The 27,123-nt window shown below is 37.1% G+C and overlaps 1 protein-coding gene and 1 pseudogene across 3 annotated transcripts in view; both read right to left on the reverse strand.

Annotated features, from left to right (window-relative positions):
* The window catches only part of MICU1 (mitochondrial calcium uptake 1), a 224,373-nt gene that overhangs the window by 141,068 nt on the left and 56,182 nt on the right, over window positions 1-27,123 (reverse strand). For all 3 annotated transcript variants that reach the window (XM_074382370.1, XM_010339272.3, XM_003928615.4), the window contains exon 4: window positions 19,535-19,697. In XM_074382370.1, coding sequence (XP_074238471.1) covers window positions 19,535-19,697 — 163 coding nt within the window. The remainder of the gene's footprint in view (window positions 1-19,534; window positions 19,698-27,123) is intronic.
* Window positions 10,354-19,527, reverse strand: LOC141580589 (ADP/ATP translocase 2 pseudogene; annotated as a pseudogene).

Genomic DNA, 27,123 nt, shown 5'->3' on the forward strand with positions numbered 1-27,123 from the left:
CACAAGAAAGAATGTTTTGCCCCACTTTCAGATTCAAAGTGTGAGTGCTAAGAGATATCAACCCTTTTATTTTACATATCAGAAAAGCAGTGCTCTAAGAAGGTTAAAGTGTGCAAACTTATTCAATAGTAGAGTCCAATCAGAACTCCAGACTCTCCCAGGGTGGTGCTCTTTTCATTGTATCAAAGTGCTATATTACTTTTCATTAAGGTAAGAAACATTAGTTTAATCTGAATGCATAGTAATTTTTTGTATCAAGTTCAAAGAAAATAACTCAGTATCAAAAAAAGAAAAAAACTATTGCGATACTCCTCAACAGACACAAACAGACCATCTTAATACTACCTTTTAAAGTTGGGTCCCATATTAGATATTTACTTGGGAATACCCAGCTTTGGATTCTGTGCAATGATAAAAATTAAGTGAATATATTCCTTGGCATTGAGGGCAGGGATATTTTTGTCTTTGCACACAGCTTTATCTCCAGCATTTGAAACAAGGCTTGATCAATAATTATCTGCAAAAGAATGAATGAATAAGATACAGTCCTTACCCTGAAAAGTCACAATTTAGTTAGAAAGACATATGGATATAATAATTAATATTACAACGGAACATACAATTAGTTCAATAACAGGGTGCTGTGGGAGTTTTGAAAGTGCAGAAATTAGCACCCAGTTACACTTATTTTCTTGCATTATTATTTAGTTCTTTTCTTTCACTTGTCACTAGTTCAGGCTTTTAGCTCACTATGCCCACAGTTTTACAATCATCAGATTATCATTGCTCCTGGAAAAAGCTTTTTGCATTTCTACTTCTACACATTTGGTTATACATTCTTCTTATCTAAAATGTGCCTCATCTTCCAGAAGTCAGCCCTAAACAAATTGAACCATTGACTGTAAAAGAAACAGATAATTCATAACACAGAAAGAAATGTTAAGAAGAATTTTAATTTGCAGCCTGACAGACATTTAAGAGCGTATAAGTCATAAAGGCTGATATTTAACAGAACAGGCTTCTGATAAAAGAACAGAGAACAAGAAAGAGTTCTAGACAATTAAAACTTTGATTGCCTATCTCATCTCCCCCTATTTTATATTTTACTTTTTTTTTTTTTTTTTTTTTTTGAGACAGAGTCTTGCTGTCACACAGGTTGTAGTGCAGTGGCATGATCTTGTCTCACTGAAACCTTCATCTCCCAGATTCAAGTAATTGTCCTGCCTCAGCCTCCTGAGTAGCTGGGATTACAGGCATGTGCCATGACACCCATCTGATTTTTGAGTCTTTAGTAAAGATGGGGTTTCGCCATGTTGGCCAGGCTACTAGGTCAGGTCTAGAACTCCTGACCTCAGGTGATCCACCTGCCTCAGTCTCCCAAAATGCTGGTTTTACAGCCCTGAGCCACTGTGCCCAGCCCTATTTTTTAATATGCTGTCAAAAGATAAGGATAAGGTAACTTCCCAAACTACTGCCAAAAGACAGTGGGATAGAAAATAGAAAATATAAGACAGAATTATAGAAAACAGAGACTCAATCCAAGAGATTTAGCATCCTACAGGACCTTTCTCATTCAGAAATAGTGATAAAATAATCCAGAAAATACTAGTAGAAACTTTCTCAGAACTAAAGAGAGACAAACTAAAAGACCTTACCAAGTGTTCTAAGCATACTAAACAAAACACTACCCACATTTCAGTGTATGCTTATGAAATTTCAGAATAACAAGGATAAAAAACTCCTAAAGATTTTCAGAAAAAAAATCTTCCTGGTTCCTTACAAAGGCATGAGAATCAGAATAGAATCAGATGTCTCACAAGTGAAACCTGGCACATCGACTAATGGAGATATATGCTTACTAATTGCATCCATACTGTCCAACAGAAATATACTGTGAATAGGAAATGCAAGTCACATGTATAATTTAAAATTTTTTAATAGCCATCTTTAAAAAGGTAGAAAGGATGAAATCCTGTCATTTGAGGCAACATGGATAGAACTGGATGACATTATGTTAAGTGAAATAAGCCGAGAACAGAAAGTTGAATACCGCATGTTCTCACTTTTATGTGGAAGCCAGAAAAAGTTGACCTCATAGAAGTAGAAAGACCTATTCCAAAAGACATTTTATTTTTTTGGGGGGGTGAGGGGGAAGAAATGACACCAAAGGAACTTAAAAACATTAAAAAAGACCAACAGAAATAGTTACTATCTGGAAATATATAATGTTTTCTCCTTGTAAGTTCTTTATGTATGATAGTTACTAAAAAATCAAAACAATGTCTGGTAGAATTTTCTATGTATATAGATATAACATACAGGACATGACAACATAAAGTTAGGAGAGACCTATATGGTGGTATCTATCTATATTCCACTGAAAGCGGTAAAATGTAAATCCTTAATAGACTGTAACAAGCTAAGTGTGTTTATCACAATACCTACAGCCACTAGTAGAATAAAGATATACAAAGAAATACTGTTAACCCAAAAGATTAATTCAAACTATACTAAAAAATTTTCAAATAATCCAAAAAGAAGGCAAGCAAGGGGATAAGAAGAACATAAAAAAGGTAAAATAAGAAAAATGCAAATAAAATAGTAGGCCTAAATCCAAACATATCAATAATTACATTAAATATAAATAATCTAAAATGCAATAATTAAAAGACAGAGGCTGTCATACTTTATCAAAAACAAGATCTAGCTACATGCTGTCTACAAGAATCCTATTTTATTTTTTATTATTTGAATTTATCGTTAAGTTTTAAGGAACCCCATTTTAAATATAATGATATAAGGAGGCTAAAAGCAACAGGATAGGAAAAGATATCATTAAAAAAATAATCAGAAGAAAACTGGAGTGGCTATATAAATACCAGGCTATGTAGACTTCAAAGCAAAAAAAAAAAAAAAAAAAAAATTCACATGGAAAGAGTCAATTATGTAATGGTAAGAGGGTCAATTTACCAAGTAATATTAATAATCCTAAAAATGTGTATACCTAATAGGAGAGTTTCAAAATATGTGAAGCAAAAACTAGAACCAGGCACTAGGTCATGTGCTTATAGTCCCAGCTTCTTGGGAGGCTGACACCAGGAGGATCACTTGAGGCCAGGAGCCAGGAGATCAAGGCTCCAGTATACTATGATCAAGTCTATTTACAGCCACTGCACTCCAGCTGAGCAACATAGTGAGGCCCCTCATCTCTAAAATGAATAAACAAACAACAAACAAAAAACCAAACTGATAGTACTGAAAGTATGAACAGATAAATCCAAAATTAAAGTCAGAAATCAACACCCTTCTCTCAATAACTGATAAAGTAGACTGCAAATTAGTTAGGATATGGAAGACAGATAGCAGATTAGTGGTTGCCTGGGAATTTGAGGGCAGGAAAGAGAGGTAAAGAAATATAACAAATGGGAATGAAGAAACTCTTGGGGGTGATCAACATGTTCTTATATTAACTGTGTCAATGATTTCACTAGAATATACATATAACTAGTATGTCAAAACTTATCAAACACTTTATAAATATGTGCTATTTATTTTATATTAATTATATCTTAATACAGTTTAAAATAACATACAAACTATCAAGGACAAGACTGAAACATTTGAAAATATCAATAATGGGCCGGGCGCAGTGGCTCAAGCCTGTAATCCCAGCACTTTGGGAGGCCGAGGCGGGTGGATCACGAGGTCGAGAGATCGAGACCATCCTGGTCAACGTGGTGAAACCCCGTCTCTACTAAAAATACAAAAAAATTAGCTGGGCATGGTGGCTCGTGCCTGTAATTCCAGCTACTCAGGAGGCTGAGGCAGGAGAATTGCCTGAACCCAGGAGGCAGAGGTTGCGGTGAGCCGAGATCGCGCCATTGCGCTCCAGCCTGGGTAACAAGAGCGAAACTCCGTCTCAAAAAAAAAAAAAAAAGAAAATATCAATAATGACAAATTCTGTGCATTAAAAATCACCACAAATAAGATAAAAAGACAGGCCCCAGACTAGGAGAAGATATCTGCAATGTATATAACAGATTTCAATAAAGAATATATAAACTGCTTTTGCCAAAAAAGAGAATTAAATGGAAAAAATGAGCAGAGACTATAAACAGGCAATTAATAGAAAAGGCAATATAAGCAGTCAATAACATGAAGAGATGATAAGCCTCACTTGCCATTAGTGAAATGCAAAATAAAATACACTTCAACTTTAAAACATTTTAAAGTGTAGAGGGTTTATGTGTCTGTGATCAAAGTTAAGCTGTTATCAGCTTGAAATAATCTGTTATAATTATGTTTTTTATAAGCCTCATGACAGCACAAAGAAAAATCCTGTAATAGAGACACTAAAAATAAAAGGCAAGGAATTAAAATATACTACCAGAGAAAATAACCACAAAGAAAGACAAAGAAGACAATAACAAAGGAAAAAAAGGAAGAGAAGGGTTACAAAACAACCAGAAAATGAGTAACAACAGCTGTAATAAAGGCCCTACAAATCAAGAGTAACAGTGACTAAAGATGGTCTAAATTCCTCAACGAAAAAACACAGAATGGCTGAATAAATTTTTTTTTAAAAGACTCAACTATATGCTGCTTATTAGAGATTCATTTCACCACAGAGACACAAATATATTGAAAGTAAGGAAAGAAAAAAAGATATTTAGAAAGGGAAACCAAAAGAGAGCAGGAGTAGCTATACCTAGATAAAACAGATTATAAGTCAAAACTGTAAAAGGAGACAAAGAAGGTATTATTTAGTAATAAAGGAGTCAATTCATTAAGACGATATGACAATTGTAAATATATATGAACCTAATCTCAGTGCACATAAATATATAAAGCAAATATTAGTAGATATAAACAGAGAGAGACTGCAATACAATAATAGTAGGGGGCTTCAACATCCTATTTTCAGTAATGAGCGTATCATCAGATAGAAAACCAATAAAGGAACATCAGATTTAAACTGTACTCTGGACAAAATAGACTTGAGAGATTTACAGAACATTCCATCCAACTGCTATTGCATACACATTGCTCTCACCTGCACATGAACACTTCTCCATGACAGATCATATGTTAGGCCACAAAACAAGTCTTTTTTTTTTTATTTTTTTTGAGACGGAGTTTCGCCCTTGTTACCCAGGCTGGAGTGTAATGGCGCGATCTCAGCTCACCGCAACCTCCGCCTCCTGGGGTCAGGCGATTCTCCTGCCTCAGCCTCCTGAGTAGCTGGGATTACAGGCACACGCCACCACGCCCAGCTAATTTTTTGCACTTTTAGTAGAGACGGGGTTTCACCATGTTGAGCAGGATGGTCTCGATCTCTCGACCTCGTGATCCACCCGCCTCGGCCTCCCAAAGTGCTGGGATTACAGGCTTGAGCCACCGCGCCCGGCTCACAAAACAAGTCTTAACAAATTTAAGAAGACTGAAACTATATCAAGTATCTTTTCTGACCATAATGATATAAAACTACAAATAAATAACAGGAGGAACCTTGGAAACATTACAAAGACGTGGAAATCAAACAATATGTTCCTGAATAATGGGTCAATGAAGAAATTAAAAAGAAAGCTAAAAAGTTTCTTGAGGCAAACAAAAATGGAAATACAACATGTTTTTGCTATGGAATATACCAAAAACAATTCTAAGAGAGAAGTTGGTAACAACACTACCTCAAAAAAGAAGAAAGCCCTCAAATAAACAACCTAATATTGCATCTTGGGTAACCAGAGAAACAAGAAAAAACTCAACCAAATATTAGTAGAAGAAAGGAAATAATAAAGATCAAAGCAGAAATAAAGAAAATAGTAGAAAAAGCAAGAAGATAATTTACTTTCATAAGTTTCTTAAAATTTAAACCTGATAATACCAAGTGTTCATAGGAATGCAGAGGAAGAAACTCATATTCTTGGAAAGAAGGTAAATTTTTGTATTTACTCTGGAAATCAATTTGGCAATGTCTAGCAAATGTGAAGAGGAATGTACTATATGGGCCAGCACATCCAGTTCCAGGTATATGGTGAAAATAACTTCTTGGCCAGGTGTGGTGGCTCACACCTGTAATCCCAGCACTTTGGGAGGCTGAGGCAGGTGGATCATCTGAAGTCAGGAGTTCAAGATCAGTCTGACCAACAGGGTGAAACCCCATCCCTACTAAAAATACAAAAATTAGCCAGGCATGGTGGCGGGTGACTGTAACCCCAGCTACTCAGGAGGCTGAGGCAGGAGAATCACTTGAACCTTGGAGGCGGAGGTTGCAATGAGCTGAAAGGATATTTTCTTGACCCTTTCACAGGACTCTCGACAGGGGTGCCTTGTTTGCTTAGCTTGCCCCATTTACCTGTCATGGGAGGTAGCGTGCAAGTGAATGAGTGCAGAAACCAGGCAAGCAAGTGCAGGAACCAGTCAACTGCTTTTGGGTGCTGGCAGGAGCAAACACCATGTGGGTCATGTGGCAGCATACAGATCGGGTGCCTGCAACTCTTGAAGCCCCAAAAGGTGGTTACAGTGCTCCTTTAGCTCTACCATCCACAGATGGCTTAATAGTTAACAGCTCAGTGGGCCCTTTGCCTCATCATGTGGGATGGCTGCCCTCAGCCAGCAAGGACAAGGGCCAATGTGACAGCCTTTCTTTGGGTATCTGTACTTGTGGCTCTCAAGCTCTTGTCTGGCATCCAAGAAAATTGAGGTCACATGGAAAAATTGAAGGATGGTGAATGGAAAGGATTTTATTGAACAATGAAGGTGGCTCTCAGCTGGAAGGCGAGCTGGAAAGGGGATGGGATGGGCAGGTAATCTTCTTCTGAAGTCCGGCTGTCTCTGGTTGGACTCTTATCCAAAAAGTCAAGTCATCAAGCTGTCCTTTGAAGTCAAGTCACTTCTCTCCAATCTTCAGCAACTTCTCTGCTTCTCTCTGAGTCTGAAGTCTTTATAGGCACGAGATTAGGGGCAAGGTGGGCCATGGGTAGTTTAGGAAAAGGCAACATTTAAGCAAGCAAACAAGGATAGAAGTTCTCGCTTTGGGATGCAAGTTTCAGGCTTTTTGGCTTGAAGATGGGGTTTTGTCAGGGACTGCCCCTGTCTGCCTAGAATTTCTCTGCCTCTTATTGCTATCAGTAGAATACAAGGACCTTTTACTGAAGGAACTTACCTTGTTGGGAAGAAAACATTAGTACAAAAATACTTTTAAAATATATTCCATGTATATAACCATGTGAAAAATTATTATTAACCAAATTAAAAGTGCTCTAAGGGGCCGGGCATAGTGGCTCACACCTATAATCCCAGCACTTTGAGAGGCCAAGACGGGAGATCATGTGAGCCCAGGAGTTCCAGATCAGCCTGGGCAACATAGTGAGATCCCATTTCAATCAATCAATCAATCAATCAATAAAAGTGCTGTAGGTAAGATTATTATTAAGGATACTTAGGGGTCATCCTAGAGATAATATGTAGTCCAGGAGAAGTAAATCACAATATGATCTGTGTTTCCCTCTTTTATACACTTTTCATCTCCAAAGAAGATGAAATCACATCAAGATAATAAGGTCAGCCAGTTGGATATGGTGGGGGGAAAAAACAGGTTTGCTCTAAAGAAAGCTCAAGTTTTCCTACATAGAACTTTAAAAATTCTCCCAATGCCACTGTTTCCTCAAATAATTGGCCAGCTATGCAGAGCTGGTTACTACAATAGCAAGCACCACTCAGAGCTCAGAACCTGAAGCAACTATCTAACTCATTATACCTAAGGATGGCAATGACATTCAGACTTCACAGAGGGAGATGGGACATATTCAAATCACACAGAATATTTTTTCCTTTTAATGTCTATCCTACTTAACTATGATTATTCCAAACTTTCTTGACATTCAGTACAGAAAAATTCTTCATCTTGCACTCTAAAGTTCATCTGCTCCCTATTCATTTTAAAACTGCTTAATTTTAGGGCTTCATGTGGTCTGTGCTTCATGATTATTTTTGAACTGTTCTAAAAGTAAAATGTATAAATTTGGATCTGTTGGGTATCCTGGGATACAGCATGTGTGAAAAATACGACAAAACTAAGTTGAAATATGAGCTACTGGCTACAGTCCAGCCATCTCTGATAGAAATTCAAACTACAAAAAATCTACAGCCTCACTTTGTTCCTTATCTCAACCCATATAGGAATAATATATCTTTTACTTCTGCTGCATCAACATTTCTGGAAGTTCCTGTTCATGAGTAAATGAAAACGAAGCCAAATTTCCCATTGACTCTCATTTCAACATATCCTATTTTCCTCCTGATTACTGTTGATGAAAAAAAAACAACTCTGTAAAATATCTGAAGAGATTATTCTGAGCCAAATATGAGGACCATTAACTAGTGACACGGCCTCAGGAGGTCCAGAGGATACGTGCCTAAGGTGGTTTGGTTACAACTTGGTTTTACATATTTTAGGAAGACATAAGACATCAGTTAATACATGTAAGGTATACACTGGTTTGGTCCAGAAAGGCAGGACAACCTGAAGCAGGGGAAGTCCTTACAAGCAGATTCAAAGATTTTCTGACTAGCAATTGGTTGAAAGAGTTAAATTACTATATAAGATCTGGAGTCAACAGAAAGGAGTGTCTGGGTTAAGATAGCTGTGGAGACCAAGGTTCTTATTATGTAAATAAACTCTCATAGGTGGCTGCCCTTAGGGACAAAAGATGGCAAATATGTCCTACTCAAGCCTTTAAAAGGTTCTATACTCTCAGGTAATCTCTTCAGGATCAGACAAAGACCAGCAAAAGGGAAGGCAATTCTCTACTGAATGTAAATTTCCCCCAGAAGAGACAGCTTTGCAGGGCCTTTTCAAAGTGTGTCAAAGAAACATATTTTGCAGTAAAATACTTTGATTTCTTTCAGGGCCTGCTATCCATCATGTGATGCTGTACTAGTCGGGCTGGAATGTGATATCCTTTGCTACAGAGTCTGTTTTGTGTCTTAAATATCTGTTTTAATGTTCATGCTAATCAGTTATGCCTGAGTTCCAACAAAGAACATAATGAGGCATAACCAAACCCCCTTCATGGCCTGAACCAGTTTTTCATGTATCTTTGGAATCGCTTTGGCTAAGGGCAGGGGTCCATTCAATCAATGGGGGAAGAGGGGAGACTTAGATTCTCATAGTACAAGAAAAGCACTTATTCATTATTCTGACTTTTTATAAAAATCAGGAACATGCTTAGCATATTAGAGATTTAGTAATTATTCTTTTCATGCAATTGGTCTTTCAATAATTAAAAAACAAAATATTTCAAAGTAAAATGCCAGGACACATAAAAGCAATTAGTATAATAATTTCCAAGGGGATAAAAATAATCTTTATGTGATGAAATGATCTTTAGTGTCCTGTCTAAAGTCTTACTTCATTTTTAACACTGGAAGCAAAATACAGTCTTATTTAAATTTATTGATACAGGTCTGGTGTGGTGGCTCACAGCTGTAATCCCAGCACTTTGGGAGGCCAAAGCTGGAGGATTGCTTGAGCCCAGAAGGTTAAAATCAGGCTGTGTCAGAGGCATTCGAACCAGAGGGACTCCATCTTGAATAGGGGCTGGGTAAAATAAGGCTGAGACCTACTAGTCACAGGATGAGATACAGATCACAAAGACCTTGCTGATAAAACAGCATGTGGTAAAGAACCTGCCCTAAACCCACCAAAACCAAAATGGTGATGAGAGTGATCTCTGTTCGTCCTCATTGCTCATTATATGCTAATTATAATGCATTAGCAATGCTAAAAGACACTCCCACCAGCACCATGGAAGTTTACAAATGCCATGGCAACGTCAGGAAGTTACCCTATATGGTCTAAAAGGGGGAGGAACCCTCAGTTCTGGTAACTGTCCATCACTTTCCTGGGAAACTCATGAATAATCCGCCCCTTGTTTAGCATATAATCAAGAAATAACAGTATACTCAGTGGAGTAGCCCATACTGCTGCTCCACCTATAGAGTAGTCATTATTTATTCCTTTACTTTCCTAATAAACTTGCTTTCAATTTACTCTATAGATTCGCCTAGAATTCTTTCTTGTGCAAGATCCAAGTTCCTGCAGTCTGGATCAGGACCCCTTTTCCAGTAACACCTAGGCAACACAGTGAGTCCCCTATCTCTACTAAAAAATCAAAAAAATATCCTCCAACTAAGGAAAAAAAAGAATCCTTCAGATTGTTTAAAATGAAAGAGCTTAGCTGTTTTTTAAAGACCAAGCATAGGTACAACTTTAAGCAATAGTGTACCTACTAGAATAATGTTGCACATCAAATGTATTTTCAGATTTTCAAATAAGAACAAAATCACAAATTTTCAAAGTTTGTTTTTAATTGTTTAAGAAATATATTTACTTCCTATGTTTTTCCCTAGAAAATTCCATTTGTGGAGAACATACAGCAATATTATCTAATATTTAGTTTGCTGAGAATAGGAGGTATAAACACCTCCTCAGTCATCCATCCCTTTCTTTCCGTTAGGGAGGAATCTCTCTATAGTTATTACCACTGCTGCTGTTATGTATTTCCAATGACATTGCCCCTGAAACCTCTTGAACAAAAAAAATGTAGGCAAGAAACTGATCTAAAATCTTAACTCTCTTTATATTTAACTGTGTTCATTTCTTTCCATTTTCACACATTTACTTTGGATCATATTATATTAACTCAGGGTAAACTGTCCTCTGATATGGTTAATGCAAATATATTTTTTGGATGATAATCAGAGATACGTTTTCTTTTCTTTCTAACCTTTTAGGTTTTAACCTTTCCTTCCAGTGGAATAATACTAATTTGACTGTCTCTTCATGAATCAGCCTTCAATATCCATCTATTATTTTATATTTTGAGCTCTGGCCTACTAAAATAATGAACACAAAGTACAGAAATTTCTGAATGTCTGATAAAGATTCTTAATCAATAGCACAGTTTTCTGTAATTAAACAGTGGTAGGTAAGAAGTCAAGGCAGCTTCTACTTGGAGAGCTTACATATCGCTGCGCTACATCTCTCCAAAAATCCACTTCTGTGGCTGAGCCCTAATTTATTTAAATTCTGGTGCTCTACTTTAATTTACGTAGTCTTACTAAATCTTCTAAAATGCCACCAGGTTTTCCATGTTTCACATCCAGTGTGATTTGGTCAATTAAACCCTCAAGTCCATAACACTCCCATAAAAGACAGGAAAAATGATAAGGTTTTGGAGAGACTTAAAATTTACACATATAAATTAGAATGTCTTAAATACATTTCAATTGAGGAAAAACTTTTAAAAATAAAAAGCTTAAACTAATTGGTAGGAAAAATGAAATCTGCTAACCTTTTCGCTTAGTTACCATCCTGCCCCAAAGTCGAAAAGAAAGCTCTCCTAGATACAGTGTTTATAAACGGTACGTCCTCAAGTAAACCATGCTTGCTTGTTTTTCATACCTATGCAGGATGAGTCTAGGCCTAGAAAACGCTTTCTTTGCCATTTTCCTTAAAGGGCTCCATCCTGAACTCAGTAATTTTAGCTAAGAAACAGTAGCTAAATTAAAAAGACCACTAATGGGACTAAAATACCTCTTTCTAGAATTTAACTAGGTATCTTGAAACCCTTTGTAAAAGAAATTTATATCTATAAAGGAAATCTCCATTAGAAGGTGTCTACTTGTATGCATTAGAAACAACAACCATTGTTTTAAATTTATATAGCAAGTCATACCTTTGTTTAAGGTGCTTTTCTGGCCATCTTGTCTTAACTGAACTTTACTTTTGTTTTTTCCTTTGTTTGAGCAAGTAATGATCCTATATTTAGGCCTAAAGTCTTAGCTCTGTGCTTTTGAAATATAAATTTTCTTTTTTCATTTAAGAGTTGTCCCTTTAGATTTGGAGTTGCCTAGCTAACAACTGCTTAGGCAATGAAACAGGTAACTGGAAGAGTAATAGTCTGAATGGGGAAAATAAAAACTATTTAAAAGCCAGCAAATGAGAAACCTTTATGAACACTGTAAGATCAGTGTATCTCTAGGTCCATATGTGTTATGTGTATTTAATAATGTTTGGTAAATAAAGCTGGTTTTTAAATTATTGGTAAAATAGAAATGGGTTCAAAATTGTCAGTTAAATACAATTCAATACTTGCTTGGTTTGACTGTGAGCTTATGTTTCTGGTTTTGAGCCTATGGATTTGGGGGGTCCTGATAAGTGACTGTGGTGAGATCTGGAGATATGTTCTCAGTACCTAGACCAGCAGCTACAAATTAGAGGAAAGCCTAATGTGGCCCCCTCCTTTCTTGCCCCAGCTTTGGTTCCTGGCTATTCTGGGAGGGGCTGGATCCTCTTGGCATCTTCACAGCTCAGTCTTTTGACCTGAGTTCTACATCTGGTATGTGAATTCAGGACTCAAAACAGGTCCTGTCCCCTTCATAGCCATCATGGATACCAGGTGGCTACTTGAGACCCAAGATGACTGGGGATTAGGGAGGGTACCTCTATCATAGTTTGACAATTATTTCAGTAATAAAAAATCTTATACAGAGCTAACTACAATCACCATGTCTGCTAAAAAAAAAATCTTAAAGTTATACTATGTTAAATTAAATAATAACCAAAAAATCTGAGTCATTTGTAAGTTAAAATACCAAAACATTCATTATTAAACAGAAGTTTACGTGTGTATACCTCGGTATATTATTTATATGGTATAGAAAAGCTAAATATATTTAGATTAATAAACAATAATTTGAGAAAACATCTTCCAAAAAGTTATAAAATGGTTTTCCTGCACAAATACTAATATAAAACAGTTCAAAATTACTTGCTAGGGATTTCATTAGAAATTAGAGTTGCTAACAGTTAATGTAGTTAATACACGTAATTAAAACTACTAAATGTAAAAAAAATTCTGTATTGAGAGTGTATAAACAAAAGCAAGATATGCTTTTGATGAGAAAAGTTATAAAGGCATGAAAATGCATATTTGTTAAAAAAAATTGTCTAGTTTGAAGTTACTTAAAAATTACTTTAAAGGAATAAAACAGGATGTAAATAAAACTAAAATACAGAAAGCTGAAAAAATAAGAATATATAAGAAATTATAAAAGATTTGTGAAAAGCTGGTGGTCAAAACTGACTAAAATTAGATTAATTTATTTATAAGGTTTTATGAAAGTTAGGTTTAATATTGATATTACAATACAAAAGTATTATTTGGTTTTTCTCTTTTGAACAAAAAACTCATATAGTATTAATAAGTGTTACTAAAATATTTCTGCTCCCTTTTAGAGTAAATTGCAAAAAAAAAAAAAAGGAAAGGAGAGACAAATTGTGTCTCCTGCTGGTCTTTCTCAGGTATTTTGATTATTCAGAAACCAGAGTCTCCTCTCTACCAAAGAGTAAAGGTTTTTGCTTTACTTGTTTATTTCATTTTCCCCCCTCTAACTCTAACATTGGAAGTGAGGATTTTTGCTTTTAAAAACATTTTTATCATTTTGGCAACGTGAATGATTATTTTAGAGTGACCTGTGATCCTATTTGGTCAAGTGTTTTAAGGCTTTGACATATTTGACAGGCTTCCTAAAATCAAATTTCAACTTCAAAATTAAGTCTTTTTTGTTGACCTCTCACTTTAGGATACTGCAGAGGGACCCTGAAGCATCCAAAAGAGAGATAAACAGAGTTATCTGATTTGTTAAATCACATGAGAAGCACTGTCAAATAAGAAATAAGGTTAAACCATCAATTTATATTTTTATAAATGTTAATAATGTATGTTCCAAAATTGTATAGGGCTCCTAAAATTCTGTATGTCTGGATATATACCATCAGTTATAATTATGGTTGTTATGTTAAATTATTGTAGGCCACGGAAATAACCAAATTTCCTTGTCAACTATGTTTTAAACTAGGACCATTTTAAGTTGTTTCCACATTTAATCGCTTAATTTTAATGAAGTTTCTGAAAAATTCACAAGCAAGCAAAATCCTGGAGCATTGTTATCTTCAAAGAGGTTTGCCAAAGGATGGCATGACATGCACCCTTAAATACAGGTTTCTGATAACTTTAGGATAATATTATTTAAACTTGGTAAGAATTCCCAGAACTCTAATGAAGAGATTGACTGGTTTATAAAACTGCTAACCAAAGCAGGACAAAAATTAATTGAATATCAAGAAAATACTTTGCCAGATTTTCATGCTGTATCACAGCTGGTACTGAAACTGTTTAGATAAGCAGTGTGAATGAACCCCATGGCCCAAGTAAAATTACCTATGAGAACATATTAAAACAAAACGTAAATACCAGTTTTGTGTCTCTAATTTAGGTAGATAGGTATTTAGGAGAACATAAGTCTAATGTCAAGTGTGGACTCACAGAGAACCTGAATGGCTGCCTTGTTCTTCTTGAGCCCTTAAAGCTTTCATTATTAAAAGCTCTGCAATTTTCATAACTCATCATGGAAGAGATAAAATGATCCAAATTAAAAATATATGTTGGTGTGGTGACTGTTCTACATTGCTAAATGGTTTACGGCAATGTTTGATTTGTCACATTCATATTCCTGGGAAGACAATCAAAACTTCATATTCATTTCTGCTACTTGATGGGCCATTTAAACATTTATAAATGGATTTCATTCAGTTGTGCTTTCTTTTAATTCACTCAGGGCAAAAGAATAATAAATGTATCCTTACAGAAGAATAAAGACACTTGATAATTGACTTGTGATGGATGACTTTTGTTCAAATTCACCTCAATCACAAACGAACTTGGGTATAGAGAAAACACATTTAATAACTTTATCTAGGCCGGGCATGGTGGCTCATGCCTATAATCCCAGCACTTTGGGAGGCCGAGCAGGCAGATCACCTAAGGTAAGGAGTTGAAGACCAGCCTAGGTAACATAGTGAAACCTCGTCTCTACTAAATATACAAAAATTAGCTAGGCATGGTAGCATATGCCTGTAATCCCAATTATTTGGGAGGCTGAGGCAGAAGAATTGCTTGAACTTGGGAGGCGGAGGTTGCAGTGAACCGAGATTGTACCACTGCACTCCAGCCTGGCGAAAGAGCTAAACTCTGTCTCAAAAAAAAACAAAACAAAAAACAAATACAGAAACATACAAAGAAGAATAAAATAATTTCTGATAATTTCAACATTCAAAGAGTTAACACTTCGGTATATTCATTTTCAGTCACTTTTTATGTATTTTCTATATGGGTGAAACAAAGGATAGAGAAACACGTTAAACAACACCTTATGGATGCAATCAGTAAAATCCAGAATGTGGGAAATTCTATAATACAAATGACTTACATTCTTCCAAAAATAAATGGTGTCTAAGTTTGGTTTCCTTAAAAGCAACGACTAAGAAAAGTGAAACAGGTCAGCAGAAAAAGCCAATTCAAGAATATGCTATTAAGTTGACTACCACTGTAGACAACCAGAGCTCAACTCCCCTTGGCCCATCTGAGAAACCATGTAGTTTGTATATCAGAATCGATCATGGAAGACATTGAAAAAAAGGGTATCCACCAATTCTCAGCAGTAAGTGGTAACGCCTTTGTACCTCCAAATGTGTGCATGTGCCAACATGGTTGAGTGTGCTCCTACAGGTGTCCCATGCTACAGCAGCAGAGATGCCCCATAGAAGAAAGCAACAGATACACAACACAGCTGAGGTTTTGTCCTGTCAGGCTGCAACTCTGTACAAATAACTGCTGCAGCAGCAACCTCAGCAAAAAGATGGGCTGAGAAATGTGAGACAAGACATAAAATATGTCTCACATAAATGGCAATAAAAAATACATAAAAGGAAAAAAAATTGTAGATGAAGACTAAAGATATCAATCAAATACAGTGTGGAGGTTGATTTAAACAAACCAACTGTAGCATTTATTTTCTAGATACGAAAATTTGAACAGTGCCTGGATATCTGCTATTAAAGAATAACTGCTGTCTGCTGCCTGCTTCAATAGAAAACTGGTCAGATGAATATTACTGCTTCCCATTTTCAACCAGTAAATGGTTGCCACTGATAAATTGAGAGCCAGGAGTCTGTCAAGAATGCTCAAGATATCGTATATAATATAACATGCCTGTTCACAGGGGGAAAAATCCTAGGAAATAACTCATGTGTACTTCTTGATTTCATCATACAAGACAAGCACAAAAGCACCACCCAGGCCTCTGAGAATAATGGACCACGCACCCTTAAAAAAAGCTTTGCCTCCTTCATCACGAGCAATTTGCCTTCAGCAGTCAAGTGTGCCTGTGTATATGATGTTAGTTCCTTTGCGCCCTGACTGCAACATCATGTAGCAGTGAACAGTGTCAAATAGATAGGAAGTCAACCAAGCAACAGCAGTGGCAGTCTGTGCGATCATCCAGCTGATGTCAAGGTGAGTGTTCCTGGGATCCAGAAGCATTCCCCTTACAGTGTCATAGATACCAAAGTAGGCAGCTTGGCAGATGATAATACTCTGCACAGACACGTTAAAACCTTGGTATAGTCCCTTAATTCCATCAGATTTGTAGATCTTAACCAGGCAGTCACCGAGGCCTCCGAATTTCCTTTCAGCTCCAGCTTTACTCACATCAGCTGCTAGACAGTTACAGGCAAAATCAAGAGGGTATACAAAACACAAGGATGTGGCTCCAGCAGCACCCCCTGATGCTAGATTCCCTGCAAAGTAGTGCCAAAACTGGGTCCTTTTGTCCACATCACCAAGAGTATCTGCTTGCATTTATCTTTGAAGGCAAAGTTAAGAGCCTGAGTGGGGAAGTATCTGATAACATTGGCTGGGTTACTGCACCGGAAGGACAGTACTCCCTGCTCCTTGGGAATACGGACCATGCAGTCTGTAATGCCCTTGTACTGCTTATCTGCAGTGATCTGCTTGCTGGCATGCTGCACCTGCAACAGCAGCTTGACCCACTTGATGGGTGCTACAGCCGTCTTGGAGATGGCTGCAGCCACTCCACCTGCCAGGAAGTCCTTGGCGAAGGACACATTGGCATCTGTCATGCTGAAAGGAAAGAGGAGGCAGGCTGCTGTGGGACAGGACTAGGCTGGGAACTGGCTTTGACTCCAGGGCTGTAGGGCTCTACATAGTTTTTATTTGACCTAGAGATATATGAATGTTAATAATGTGGGCAAAATATTAATAAACTGTCTGGTTAGAAAATGACATAAATATTTCTGGTTCCCTAAGCTCGCTTTGTTATTTCATGTGTCTGTACTTTCTTTTGAGAGAGTCTGGCTCTATTGCCCGGGCTAGGGTGCAGCGGTGTCATCTCGACTCACTGCATCATCCACCTCCCAGGCTCAAGCCATCCTCCCACCTCTGCCTCCCAAGTAGCTGGGACTACAGACACACATCACCAAACCTGGCTAATTTTTTTTATTTTTCATAGAAATGAGGTTTTGCCATGTTGCCTGGGCTGGTCCTGAACTCCAGAGCTCAAATAATCTGCCTGCATCAGACTCCCAAAGTGTTGGGATTACAGGCATAAGCCACACAGCCTGACCCATGTGTCTGTATTTTTGGCCATACAATTTACTCACTCTGAACGATGTCCTTTCTTTCTCCTACATATAATGAGGTATTATTCATTTTTCAAAACCCAACTCAAATAGCACTCCATTTAGGATGTTTTCCTATACGCTCTCTAAAGAATTAGTTTCTTAGTTAGATGCAGTGCTTATGCCTGTAATCTTGGCACTTTGGGAGGCTGAGGCAGGTAAATCACCTGAGGTCAGGAGTTTGAGACCAGCCTGGCCAACATGGCAAGACCCCATCTCTACTAAAAAATACAAATTTAGCTGGGCATGGTGGCACATGCCTGTAATCCCAGCTACTCAGGAGGCAAGGCTGGAGAATCACTTAAACCTGGGAGGCGGAGGTTGCAGTGAGTTGAGATTGCACCACTGCACTCCAGCCTGGGAGACAAGAGTGAAACTCCATCTCAAAAAATCAAAAGAATTCGTTTCTTTATATCCTACTCCTATAACATACATAGTCATGTGCTGCATAACGATGTTTTGGTCAACAATGGACTGAACATACAGTGGTGGTCCCATAAGATTATAATTGAGCTAAAAAATTCCTAGTGCCTAGTGACTTTGTAGCAATAACATCGTAGTATGACTATTTTATTGTTAAAATAAATTTTGCATAGTCTAAGCGTACAATGTTTATAAAGTCTATAGGTGCACCATTTTCCATCCTTTGTACCGTATTTTTATTATACCTTTTCTATGTTTAGATATGTTTGGATACACAATTACTTACCATTGTATTACAATGCCCTACTGTATTCAGTACAGTAATATGTCATATAGGTTTATAGCCTAGGAACAATAGGCTATACCACATAGTCTAGATGTGTAGTAGGGTATGTCATCTAGATTTGCATTAAGTACTCCATGACATTTGCACAATAACAAAATCACCTAAGGACACATTTCTCAGAACATATCCTTATCATTAAGTGACCTATGACTGTACAAACAATTCTTGCTGTTTGTGATTATGTTCTATACAGTCACCGTGGACAATGAATTAGTGAACATCAACTTATTGCTCTTGGGGAAATTCAGGGTTAAGCTCCTTTGAGCCTATGGTCACAACATTTTCATAATCAATATATAATTTGTTTTTAATTTTTTTGAGACAGAGTTTCATTCTTGCCTAGGCTGGAGTGCAATGGCGCGATCTGGGTTCACCACAACCTCTGCCCCCAGGGTTCAAGAGATTCTCCTATCTCAGCCTCCCAAGTAGCTGGGATTACAGGCATGCACTACCACACCTGGCTAATTTTGTATTTTTAGTAGAGATGGGGTTTCACCATGTTGGCCAGGCTGGTCTGGACCTCCTGACCTCAAGTGACTCACCCACCTTGGCCTCCCAAAGTGCTGGGATTATAGGCATGAGCCACCACACCCAGCCTATAACTTGGTTTTATGTGTATGAAAGTTAGAATATTGATTAGATCATTCTTCTTTTTAAATGTAGGTGTTTATAACTATAAATTTCCCTCCGAGCACTGCTTTTGTAGCATTGCATAAGTTTTGGGAGGTTCTATATTCCTTTTCATTCAACTGAAAGCATTTTCTAATTTCCTTTCTGATTATGTATTTGATCCACTGGTTGTTTAAAAGTGTGTTAATTTCATACTTCATAAGTGTTCTAGTTTTCCTCACTAAAGAGTGACTTGATAGCAGTTATACGTGTAATGCACTACCTTCAGAAACATTCTAATTACAGACAATGAATCTCAAACAGAGGGGCTCAATTTCCTCAACCTCTTACCCTGGTTGCAGATCGCCACATTAGACTGAAGCCTTCTCTTTTGTACTCCTAAAGCTTAGCACAATGCCTGATATTCAATAGCCACACAGTTGATATCATTATTATAAGGACCTGTAAGATTTAAGCACCATGTAGAAAGAAACAAAGTAGCTTATAACAAAATAAATATCACAATCTTATATTTCACTTTAGCAGCTTACGTTCTGGTTGCTTTTCATTGGGTGTTATGGATCGCACAAAATCTTCTGGCGTCATAAATACTTCTGCTTCACCAGGCTCACTGATGACTTTCAAGGTGGCAAAATATCGGAAGATTTTGTCTGGTGTGGAGTAGGCTCGAATCCTATTCTCATATTCCATCACCTAAAGTTAGAAATTTAGAAAGTGTTACTATATTAAGCAATGCTCAGATGTTCATATATTCTCATCATCACTGCTCATCAATTCTCGTATATTTTCCATCTTATTTTAGGGGGAAATTCTATAATATATTTTTTTCTATAGTTTTTTATTACAAACAAGTATCAAAAATTTTCGATATTCCTGGAATTTTTTATTTCTTGCAATATACCATTCATATTCCAGTTGAGGCAATGCTCACGTAACTTTTGTTTAGGATTTTGTTTGAAGAATTTTCTAATTTCTTAAATCAGTGAAGGCTAGCAAAATTTTTAAATGTCGTAAGAAATTTCAGAAGATTTCAGTAATAGGGTACAATGTCATATATATGCCAATCTATAGGTTCTTAAATACCAAGTCATTTTTTCTTTTTTTTTTTTTTTTTTTTTTGAGATGGAGTTTCGCTCTTGTTACCCAGGCTGGAGTGCAATGGCGCAATCTCGGCTCACCGCAACCTCCGCCTCCTGGGCTCAGGCAATTCTCCTGCCTCAGCCTCCTAAGTAGCTGGGATTACAGGCACACGCCACCATGCTCAGCTACTTTTTTGCACCTTTAGTAGAGACGGGGTTTCACCATGTTGACCAGGATGGTCTCGATCTCTCGACCTCGTGATCCACCCGCCTCGGCCTCCCAAAGTGCTGGGATTACAGGCTTGAGCCACCGCGCCCGGCCTACCAAGTCATTTTTTCTATTTTTTTACAATCCTTTTTCCAGAAGACTTTTTTAACACTCTCTTTTTAAAAAATTATTTTTATTTTTGTAGAGAGAGGGTCTCGCCAAATTGTCCAGGCTGGTCTCAAACTCCTGGGCTCAAGTGATTCTCCTACCATAGCTTCCCACAGTGCTGGGATTATAAGCATCAGCCATTGCACCTGGTCTAAATACCAAGTTTTTATAAAGGAATTGATTTTACAGTTTCTACTTCTATACAATTTCTTAATTCCTAAGACAAAACATATTTTAGATTTCATAGGTTTGAAAAGCTAGCAGGTCTTCAAAGACAAAGTATGGCATAGAATGATAGCAATGAAAAATTATATGTCATGGAAACTCAATTATTAACAGGTCTGAAGCAACAGACTTTTGATTATAAAATTAAATGAACTGCCAGAGAGCCTTTACATATGGCATATTTAGAAAGCAGCAGAGTTGGGAATCACACAAGCAAATGTTGGAATAGCAACAAATCCAGTATGGCATACATTTAACCAAAAGGCTGTCAAGTTAATATGAAAGTTCATTCCCTTATCTGGTATATAAGTCCCAATTCTGTACATGGAACATACAAAATACTACACCAGCCACATATATTTTAGTGAAAAAAATTTCTCTCATACCTGAATTTTATATGTTCAAATAGCCATCAATAAATAATATCCTATCAATAACTGGCTAGAAAATGAGTCTAATTGCTAGAAAAGCAATTTACCAATGTTAACAAAAAAATTCCTCCTGAAGTGCTAGGATTACAGGCATGAGCCACCATACCAGGCCTTTATTGATGTTTTAAATTTGCCACATTAGCAATTACTATAACTGTCAGTCCTGGCTCGATGTCACTTTGAGATCATTGGCAGCAGCTGTTTAACAAAGGTCTCAATTCCACATGTACTTTTAGCAACTGAAAAAAGACTGCAGATTTGTAACCACGTATGACAGGATTTTTTTCAATGCTAACTTATAATACAATCTGAATAGATGTCAGAGGAGAACTTAACAAAAGATTGAGCATGTGGCAAACACACTAAAGAACTCTGCAACCCTTTGGCAGCCTTGAGACTTAGCTATAAGTCTTAAATCAAAGGCATTTTATATTATACAACAACTGTCTGCTGGGAAATAATGGCTACAGAAGAAATACCTTTCTTTAGGCCATCTGTATTCTTGTTCTTCCTCTGAATAACAACAAAAAAGAAACCATTTGGAATGTTTGGGGTGTACAGCAGAAATTACTACCAACAAGGATGTTACGACTTTGTGAACTAAAAAGTCAATCATATACAAAAAGATAGAAAAATAAGAACTTAAAAATCAAGAATTTAAGACAAAATCAGATTCATTTTTGGAATAATAGGTCAAAGAAAGCAACAAACTTAGTGTACTCCCACAATGGTAGAATTTAGTATATACCTATTGTATGGTATATATTTTGCCTTTTTTTACTTAGCATTGTATCTTAGCCTGGTTAAAAGGAATAACAAACTATCATATAAAGAGCTCGGAATATAACATCCAAGATAACAAAGGCTTGGAAGCAGAGATATATAGAAAATTGTTGAAGAATTCTGGAATGTAGAGCCTGAGAAAAGATATACTAAGAGAATTATGATAGTTCATTCAGTCATTTGCTTTATAAGACTTTCCTGAGCATCATTAAGTCACTTGTCTTCAATAAAACTGCCAGAGTTAACTGGACCAAAATTTGGGCATTATTTTTCCCATATGAACTGCATCAAGGAGTAACCAAAGAGTACTTATAACCAAATAGTAGATCTGTTTATAAAATACTCTGATTGCTAAATGAAAAAGGGGTTTGATAAAATTAGAATATCATCTTGCAACTTCAATTAACAAATATAGGCAATGAACAACAATAACTGTGAATACTACAAAAAGAAAAGCAACTAGACATTAGGTGTCTTATAAGAAAATAACATAATACCACCACTAATCTTGCTGCAAGGATCAAACCTGAGTCTGACTGAGCCTCAGAATCCAGCTGCCAATATTCAGGTAATATAGAGAAAAGAGGAACATGCTGAAGTGCACTGTGAATAAGCATCAGTAAAATCTAGACCCTAGGAAACTTTATAGGTCAAATGGCCTGCATTCTGTCATGTTTAAGGGGCTTTACATCATCAAACAAAACAGGCAAGATTAAACTATATGTCTAGGGATAAACATTGGAGTGGGAAAACTATGAAGAACAAAAATAAATGGTTACTATAAAAATCATTTTAGGTTTCTTACATCTGCATAAAACAACAGTAAAACAATTGTTTTTTTTAAAATACAGACATTGGCTCACGCCTATAATCCCAACACTTTGGGAGGCCAAGGCGGGTGGGTCACTTGAGGTCAGGAGTTCCAGACCAGCCTGGCCAATATGGTGAAACCCCATCTCTACCAAAAATACAAAAATTAGGGAGTTGTGGAGGTACATGCCTGTAATTCCAGCTACTCAGGAGGCTGAGGCGGGAGAATTGCTTGAACCTGGGAGGCAGAGGTTGCAGTAAACCAAGATTGCACCACTGCACTCCAGTCTGGGTGAAAGAGTGAGACTCTAACTAAAAAAAAAAAAAAAAAAACAAAAAAAAAAACAAATAAAAAAACCCAGACATTCTATGCAACGCTGTACAGCAAAACGACTCATAAAGAAGAACTCCAAATAGTAAGAGTATTTCAAAATGAAGCAGAAAATTCCCCAGCATGGGAGGTATTCAAGGGAAAGATGAAGAACATGAAGTTCATTATCATAACTATCTCCCCTAAAAAAGGGGGGCTATGAGGATCATTCTAAATCCTTGTGTTTACAAAATGCTGTCATCTTTTAGTTTACTGTTACTTAACTTCACAAAACAAAACAAAAAAGCAGAGGAACCAATAAAAAGTAAGCCCCAGCTTGAGACTTGAATTTTAGAAAGGAAAAGTACATTGCTATAACTAGACAAAAAATTCTTCAGAAAGAAAAAAGGTTTTTGTTTTTTTTTTCTGTGATTTGTCAGCTTTAAGTGATATGGAACACTGGTGAATGACACCATTCCTCCATTCTTAATGGCAGAAGCAAGGGGAAAAGAATATAAAAAGAATGAGTCTACCCAAGTTGGTAGTACTGACTGTGATGAGTACCTCACTCACTCAAACAGCACTTTAAACTACTCCTGGGCTTGCTCCTTGAATGACACCACACACAGTTAATAGATGGTCCAAGAGAAGTTACGCTACTCCCATTACCAACCACATTCCTGCAAAGGATTACTTATCTTTTGACCACAGATGGAAGATTAGATGAGATGAGCAATTGAGGCCTCAACCTGCATTATAGTCCATATCACCACCACAGCCTTCTGTTTCAAAAACCTGTATTTGTCTGTTCCAGTTGGTTTACAAATGAAATAAGAGGAGAGGACGGGGGAAGAAAGCTTTCCTTTGTTAAAAGGGACATATTTTCCTTTGATCCTGATACCAGTTAATGCAAATAACCGTAAATCCCTGTGGGCCCTGATACCACACACAATACATGGGCATGGGATGCAGACTGAGGCCACACGTGGAAAAGGTAGCAGGCAGAAAGGTTTTGTAGGTATATCATGTGGCTGGCACACTCTCTCAAGAGGTGACATAGCCTAATCTGTAACCTAACAGTTGCCTCCATTTTAGAGACTCCCTTTCCTTTTGCTAGTCAATTTCTGGCCAACCATAATAATGACCATCTATCATAGGATAACCTCTTAAGTAATAATAATAGTAATAATATAGGTCAGTTCCAATATTAGCATTTTTTGGTTTTTCTTTTTTTTTTTTTGAGACCAAGTTTCACTCTTGTTGTCCAGGCTGGAGTGTAATGGCATGATCTCAGCTCACTGCAATCTCCACCTCCCAGGTTCAAGCAATTCTCATGCCTCAGCCACCCATGTAGCTGGGATTACAGGCGTGTGCCACCACGCCCAGCTAATTTTGTATTTTTAGTAGAGAGAGGATTTTACCAGCTGGTCTTAAACTCCTGACCTCAGATAATCCACTCACCTTAGCCTTCCATAGTGCTGGGATTACAGGCGTGAGCCATCACACCCAGCCCCATATTAACATTCTTAACTGTCAGTCAAAATAAGTCCTCAAATTATTAAAGAATATATTTTTTCATTTGTTGTATCTTATTGATGGTAAAAGTATGTCTGTAAAAATTTCTTCAACATATTTTGCCCATGTTGAAAAATCTGGCCAGGCATGATGGCTCTTGCCTGTAATCCCAGCACTTTGGAAGGCAAGGCAGGCGGATCAATCACCTGAGGTCAGGAGTTTGAGACCAGTCTGGCCAACATGGAAAAACCCAGTCTCTAATAAAAATATAAAAATTAGCCAGTCAGCCATGGTGGCGAGTGCCTGTAATCCCAGCTACTTAGGCTGAGGCAGGGAGAATCACTTAAACCGAGGAGGCAGAAGATCCAGTGAGCCGAGATTGCCACTGCACTCCCGCCTGGGTGACAGAGTGAGACTCCATCTCAAAAAAGATTGTGGCCGTGATTCTTAGCCTTTCTTTTAAAACAAGCATATTAGTTAGGGTAGGTTAAAATGCTATTACAAATACACCTTAAAATACAATGGCTTCAATAAAATGTAAATGTCTTTTTCGCCAAGATACAACCCACAGTGCACGATCCCAGTTGGCAGGAACTGAAAAGTTCTTTCATGTACTCAAACTGAAGTCAGCCAACATATGGCTTCCAAGGTCAGTTCTACCCATCTCCATTCCAGCTCTCAGAAAAAGGGGAAAAAACATTGAAAAACTAGGTGAGGGCTTTAGGAACCAGGCCTAGAAGTGGCTCAGATCACTCAGGAGCCAGGCCTAGACGTGGTTCAAATTACTCCTATTCAGTGGACAACTAGCAATCTCCACCACAGTGGACACAATGAAAAATTAAGACTCAAGATCACATTTAGAAATCCTAAGATCACTGAAATGACATGACAATAACTGACCAAGGTTATACCATGAACAAAGTCTTGTGACCAAAAGACATAATGTTAAAAGAATATAGTATAAGGAGCAAGGGTTTTGACATTAGACAGATTTAAATTTTATTCCTGCCTCTATGAGTAACCAATTGTATGATATGATTTTAGACAAGCTACTAAATTCCTTCACACAATAAACTATATATTTTTATAAGTGTATGTCTACATATACACTAACAAATATTTATATACACACATATATAGATTCATGCATATAAATATATACTATGGTACACAGAAAATGCTCAATAACTGCCTTCCATTTTTCTATTCATTCTGTTGTTTGTAAATAAGTAAACTGAGTCAAGTGTCCAACAGCACACTACTTTCCTTGGCATTTTGTTTGGCATATATAACATATTTTACATCTTTTAATATTCATGTTTTCCTATCAATCAATTTAAAGTTACAATGAATTGAACTAAATAATTTGGCTTTTTAAAATGAAGATGCCACTAAACATAGCCTCAAATGAATAGCTCAGAAACAATGAAGACAAAACTATCTGAAATATAAAAATAACAAACCAGATCATTACTGAGCAAGAGGCTAAACAGCAGCAACACTTTCTGTAAATGGATCTCACAATTCAAAGAGCAATTTTATAACTGAAAAGTAGAGAAACAACAGTGAGATTCCAATACACTTAGAATTTTCTGGTTTTTGAGCCTGTGCTCTAAAAATACAGAAATCATTAGTAAACTTAAAGATGAGAAAATTTTAAAGGCATAACTGGTTCAAAACAAGATACCATCTCTGTGGGTCAGAGACTACATAGAAGTATACTGTGATGGAAGAAATAAAGTTGTAGGCTTCTGGGCCTCAGTCTGAAAACAGGCAAAGCAATTAGGGGCTCATAGTATATGGGATGAAGGGCAATAAGTAGGCAGAAAAGGAGGTGTGGACTCAGAGCAAAATTCACTGAATAAAACCAGAAGAAGCTACTGTAGGGCTTCTCTTGACCATAAAAGGAGTGAAGTTTTAGTAAGCTGCTACCTAGAGAAAATGCTTATTGAGAGCATTTTCCACAGCTTTGCTCCAGAACCTCTGCTAAACTGCTGTTGGGCTCAGTGACTGGATCTTCAATACAATGAGAAGCAAGCACAGAGCTATGAATATAAGACCTACTTCTGAAGGCCTAGCAGGTGAGAGAAAGCAGCCACTGAAGCACTGAATAGGAAAAAGTAAGAAAAACAAAACAAACAAAGCAAAAGGGGCAGCAGCGGGAAGATCTCTTGAAACCAGGGGTTTGAGACTAGCCTGGGCAAGACCCCATTCTATTAATCTTTTTTAAAATTAGCTGGTTATGGCGATGCATGCCTATAGGCCTGGCTAATAGGGCTGATGCAGAAGAATTACCTGAGCCCAGAAGTTCGAGGCTGCGGTGAGCTTTCATTCTGCCACTGCATTCCAGCCTGGGTAACAGAGCAAGACTCTGACTCTACAAATTTTATTCTTTTTTAATTAGCTGGAGATGGTGGCACACACCTGTAGTCTTCACTACTCCAGAGGCTTAGGAAGCAGAATTGTTCTCTGAGTGTGAGGATGCAGTGAGCTATGACTGTGCTGCTGCACTCTAGCCTATGTACCAGAGTGAGATCCTCTCTCCAAAAAAAAAAAAAAAAAAAACCCACAAAAAACAAAAAGCAAACTT

The sequence above is a fragment of the Saimiri boliviensis genome, chromosome 12 (assembly GCF_048565385.1).
Source record: "Saimiri boliviensis isolate mSaiBol1 chromosome 12, mSaiBol1.pri, whole genome shotgun sequence".
Classification (NCBI taxonomy): domain Eukaryota; kingdom Metazoa; phylum Chordata; class Mammalia; order Primates; family Cebidae; genus Saimiri; species Saimiri boliviensis.